The sequence below is a fragment of the Sesamum indicum genome, linkage group LG12 (genome assembly GCF_000512975.1).
Source record: "Sesamum indicum cultivar Zhongzhi No. 13 linkage group LG12, S_indicum_v1.0, whole genome shotgun sequence".
Classification (NCBI taxonomy): domain Eukaryota; kingdom Viridiplantae; phylum Streptophyta; class Magnoliopsida; order Lamiales; family Pedaliaceae; genus Sesamum; species Sesamum indicum.
Window position 1 is genome coordinate 2341716 of NC_026156.1, and position 6000 is coordinate 2347715.

The following is a 6000-nucleotide window of genomic DNA, read 5'->3' on the forward strand; positions in this document are numbered from 1 at the left end:
TTGATCCTCACATTAGAGGATATTAATTTAATTTTACCGTTAAATCTATAAGTTGACAAATAATAACCAAGCTTATCTACCTAGAGCAACATTATAGTGCAAATTTATCGTTATAAAATTGAACTATATCTCGATATTGTATTTAAAACCATATGAAATGAAAAAATTATTTGATTAATCTTTAAATTTGTTTGTTATTAATTTTAATCTTTTAAATTTATCCGTTTTAGTTTATATTCCGTAACTATTATAATGGCTTAATTTTGGGCATTTGACCCAATTTATGATAATTTTACCCCTACAAAACTTTTCGAGAGCAATTTTGGTCTATATATATCCATTCATTTTGCATCTTGTAGCTAATGCTCGTCTAGATAGTATAAGAGTTTAGATTTATTGAAAAAAGATTGGTTTATATTACATATAGAGCATCAAGATGGACTATCAGCCTTTATCATCAAAAGGGTAAAAGAGTCGTAAATTAGGCTGAAGGACCAAATCTATGCAAAGATGAAGAGCTAAATCTAATATTGTCAAAGAAAGAATCAAAATAAATTCAAATCAAAGTTATGGAATGATTTTTTTTTTTCCTGAAATAACATGTAAAATAAAGTTGGAATTTATGAGAAAAAGAATCCAAATTAAAACAATGGTTCGGGTTGTGATTGGCGGCCATTGGAACGATGCATGGGTTCATGGGGCAGGGCCAAGCCCAAATTCTCCATTTCGATGGTGAAGTATTGGATCTATGATTCGGATTTGATGGGCTTCTGGTTCTGGGCTTTGTCAAAGATTGAATTATCTGTGGGCTGACTTTGACCCGTTAACATGGGTAAATTTCTCTAAGGATGCGTTTAGATGAAATGATTTAAATTAGAGGGTGGGATTAAAAGTAATGATTTCAAATAATAAATAAATTTAAAATTTATCATAATGCCACAAAATATAATACGAAATAAAAGTTTAAGAATTCAAAATCCTTTACGGAATGAATTTAACCGAACAAGTTTGATGAATTTGTTATTAAGAATTTTACATATTAAAATTCAATTCCATCGATCCAGAAACAACATTAGATTTGATAAATTTTAATAGGAACAAATGCAAGGATTTTTGTTTTTTGGCGTGTAAAATCGCATGCGTCAATTGCTAGTTATTAATAAACCAAACTTAACAATCGTAGTTTGAATATATATATATATATACTTAATAAATGTGATATTTTAGTATTAATAAAAATTTGATTAATTTATAATCTTTAGGCCTTTGCAAACTTTTGAGGGGTACATAATTTCAGGGGTAGGGAAAATCCAAAAATACCATGTAATAATTGGCATACACAAACAATGTAAGGGCAGATTCTTGTCCAGGACAAAAAGTGCAAGATCAGGACCAAAATCCAGCGGGGGCAATGAATACATGTGGCCACGTTATTCACTAGGGGAGGCACAGGAGCAATGACTTGGACGTGGACAATTGATGTTTGCATTCTTTTTCCAAAAACTATGTTCAGATTACTGTTTGCTCTAAATGCCCACTCTTGACGTTACACTTCTCTTCCTAATAATTAGACCTTATCAAGCACGTGGAGACAGAGTTAGTCCAATGTCACTGCAATTCATATGTAAAAACCAATAAACAACAGGTTATAAAGAGCTCGATTCAATTGGTTAATCCGTATGTTCGATTGATTCATGGACATATATGCAATAGATCTTGATGAAATCAATTAGTTGTGCGTGCCCGACAGTTTACAATATGAGTACCATACACTTACTGTGTATTGTTTATATAGGGAAAATTATTTTTTTCATCCTTTAATTTTATCCTCTATTAAATTTAGTTTTATAAGTATGTCTATTAATTAATTAGTCCGGTAAGTTAGAAAAACAATGATAAATAGTCTTTCGGTGGTCGGGAATTTGTATTTTTGCCCCCAAAAAAAGTGACATGACAGCTGAGTCGTATAAATTTTTTGAAATTTTAATATTATGTGGATTTGGACATGACTTGGAAGCCATGTAGGACATGTTTTAGAAGAAAAAGCCTCGTTTTTCCTTCAAAGACTCATTACACGTGGAGGGTACAACTGGATAAGTATCGGACAATTCAACAAAAATTCGCCACGCATGCAATTTATGGTATAAATTTTAAAAGGTTGCTAGAAAATTCACAAGAAAAGTTTAAATCGGACTTAATTTCATTATTTTGCAAACTTACAGGACTAATTAAATCTAATAGAGGGTAAAACTATAGGATGAAAAAAAATAATATTTCCATTTATATATTGATAAACTTGTTAATTAATTTAAAAAATAAACTAGAGGAAGATGAACCTGAAATTAAATAGTAAAGTTGTGGATTGAGGTAAGTAGGCCCTGAGTTAACGTAATTTCTACTACGACATTAAGAAAAAAGGCGAGTCCATGGCCACCCGATGTTGATCGCTCCTGTCTTATCATCTTTAAAGTTTATTACTTGGGGTTGTGAAGGATCCATTAAAATGGAGATGCCATTTAAATTGACAAGGACGGGAATCTACTTTAATAATTATTATTGCACTCAAGATGTTGATCCAACACAAAAGAGCACCCCATATACAACATTTGCAGGCATCAGATATTGCAGTTCTAACTATGCATAGATTGGGACTAGGCATAATGCCCATTCCATTACCAAGCACTTTTCATTGAATTTGTGCCCCGACCCCTCAGTTGTAAAGAAGGTGCAACCGGCTGCTAGCTGCCCCTAGCTGTATGCTCTAATTTGTGCATGCTTAGCTTATGTCCGGATGAATTACAGGTATTTAATTGCCAATCTTTCTAGTGGCAATAATTAAAATGCCATCCCTTAATATGCAGGGCATTAAATGGAATTTAGTCATTGCTTACATGGCTAATTAAGGGGCTTATTGGATGTTTAGTCAGCAAAAAATTGAAATTAGAAAATTTTAATTAATTTCATCCATATCAACAATTTCTGTCAAATCCTCTAATTGCTAAAAAAAATATTTAATTATGAACTATAATTTAACACTCCTATAACTAGAATTCTTAAATTGTCACCCCTGACATGTAGGACAATAAATGCGATTTAGGTTATATATATGTGTCATGGTTATCAACGGACTTCAATTCATTCACAAACAGCTAGTACAGCTGCTCAACATAGGTACATGGCAGATCCAAATCCACTGCTCTATCAAGCTGGCTTGGAGGAGCCCCAGGCGGCGGCGCCACTGACGGAGGGTAAACGACAACGCCCCTCCCTTGACGACACGATTGAACACTGTATTGGGGACTTTGGGTGGACACAGATACTTCAGATAACACTTGTGTCTTTTGCATGGTTCTTCGACGCGCAGCAAATATTCATCACTATATTTACCGATGCTGAACCCAAATGGAGTTGCATCAATAGTAATTTTTCATCGTCATGCAATGAAAACAGCAATCCCTGTCAGCTTCCTAGGGAGTCCTGGTCCTGGGACTTTCCAGCGAGCACATCCATCATCTCGGAGTGGTCATTGGAGTGCGCTGATTCCATCATAACGGGACTCCCAGAGTCGGCTTTTTTCTCAGGCAGCCTGGTCGGTGGATTCGCACTCGCCTCATTATCAGACTCTGCTCTGGGCAGAAAGAACATGCTAGTTTTGTCAATCCTGTTCATGTCCTTAACCGGTGTGCTAACCGCTCTGTCGACAAACGTCTGGATGTACGCAGGATGGCGGTTTATTGCCGGGTTTTGCCGGGCCCCAATTGGGGCCTGTGCTCTTGTTCTGGCGACAGAACTAGTCGGGAGAAAATGGAGAGAGAATGTTGGAATCATTGGATTCATCTGTTTCACTCTGGGTTTTCTAGCTCTTCCACTGATCGCATTTTTGCTTCAGGGTTATTCATGGAGGCTAATCTATCTTTGGACTTGTGTGCCTACAATGTTTTACTCAATCGCAGTGTTTATTGGGGTTCGAGAGTCCCCTAGATGGCTTTTCATCAAGGGTCGGAAAGACGAATTTGCAGAAACACTGAGAAGCATCGCGGCCCCGGCCAGCCGGAGCAGCTTAACGCAAAGCTTCTTCGGCAGGTGCTCTGAGTGGGAAGAGAAAAAGCAAGAAACCGACATTTTCTCCGCACTCAAGATCTTGATGGCGAAAGGATGGTCTTGCCGGCGGCTGGTGGTGGTTATGGTGGTGGGATTTGGGCATGGCATTATTTACTACGGCATGCCGTTGGGCCTTGGCAACCTCTCATTTGATCTGTATTTGAGCGTCACGCTAAATGCGCTATCTGAATTCCCAGCCTCATTGCTCGCGTTTGTACTCATTGGAAAACTGAACAGAAAGGGTTCGGTTCTGGGACTGTCCCTATTGAGTGGAGTATGCAGTGTGAGTTGTGTGTTGGTCAGATGGAAGGCACTGCAAATCGGGCTAGAGCTGATGTCGTTTTTGAGCGCATGCACAGCATTTGACATCGTTTCCATTTACACCCTAGAGTTATTCCCAACGTGTGTGAGGAACTCGGCGGTGGCGATGGCGCGGCAGTCGCTAGTGTTGGGCGGGGCTCTCGGCTCTGTTTTGGTGGCCGTCGGTAGAAAGAAAGGGTTGCTGCTGTCATATGGGGTGTTTGGGATGACAATTTCGATATGTGGGCTTTTTGTTGTATGCTTGCCAGAAACTAAAGGAAGGGTTTTGTGCGATACTATGGAGGAAGAAGAGCGCAAGAATGCTGCATTTGATGAGATCCACTGTGTATAAGAACCCAATTTTTCCCTTTTTTTTTATACGTTTCGATGCTCATAAATTTGTGTGTATTATTTATGTGTGAACTGGTCATTTGTACTAAGATTTCTCCAGCTAATGTATGATTTTATATATGACAGATTGATTTTGTGATCAACAAATTAGGATAGAGAAATTAATCAAACTATTCAATATCAATTGATAAAAGTTTCATTGAAGTCGAGTCATTAATGTAATAAATCAAATAAAATTTATTTATTTTTTTATAAATTTTCAAGCTCGATTCAAATTTAATTTAATTAGCAAAAACGTAATACAATATACTTGAAAACATCTGGCATTTGATTCAAATAAAATGTGTTCAAATTCGATTTGATTATTAATTGGATTAAGTTCAAACATAATTTGTGATTTAGGACAGAATTGGCCGAAATTTTCATAATTGACAGAAAAAGTGCTCTCCTACCAAATTTGAAAATGCTAGCCCATTTTATCCTGAAATTTGAAAATTATAAACGTACAAAACTAAATTGTTGTTCTAGCAAGTTACAGGACCAAAATGCCAAAAGATCATAATAATGAAACCAAAAAATGGATTTAAGCTTGCAAAAATAATGCAATCATGATTACATATCATCACATGTTTTCATCAATATAAACCAGGCAAACCGTAATCTGCGGGCAATCAAGTAGTTTAATTTTATCAACAGGAAAATTCTAATTTGAACTCGACTCGATCAAATTTAAACTAATCATATAGTAAATGCAATAAACTTAACATGCGATTAGTGTATAGTTCAAAAAAAGTGACCAATCACATAATAAATATGATATATTTACTCTGTGATTAATTTAATTCGACCAAACTTATCGAGACAAGTCTTTTCGCAACCACTGGTCCACCTCATCCTAGACGTGTTGAATTATTGTTCAATCTAATATTTATGGTTAAAAAAGAGAGAAAAAGAAAGGAAATCAATTAAATTGATTATTAGATTCTTCAGTCAACGTTAATTGGTTTGTTTTCACATCCAAATGCATCATCAATTATTTATTCCAATTTGTCCTCTATGTTTGCAATTTTATTATTTAGTTAATTAAAACGTAATCAAGAATGGCCCACTTCAGTCAAATCCAACCGGGACAAGAGCTTTCCGATTAGATGCTGCATGAGTTTGTTTTCGTATACGTAACACCAATGATAAAACATGTTTCAATTCATGACTGATCGATCATGTTAATCCAGCCATCTATATCAATTA

General features: G+C 35.9%; 1 protein-coding gene across 1 annotated transcript; it reads left to right on the plus strand.

Annotated features, from left to right (window-relative positions):
* On the plus strand, positions 3084–4873 carry LOC105175121 (organic cation/carnitine transporter 3-like). The gene has a single exon (XM_011097467.2). It carries the CDS (start codon positions 3107–3109, stop codon positions 4751–4753), a length of 1647 nt encoding a protein of 548 aa, XP_011095769.1. The 5' UTR covers positions 3084–3106; the 3' UTR covers positions 4754–4873.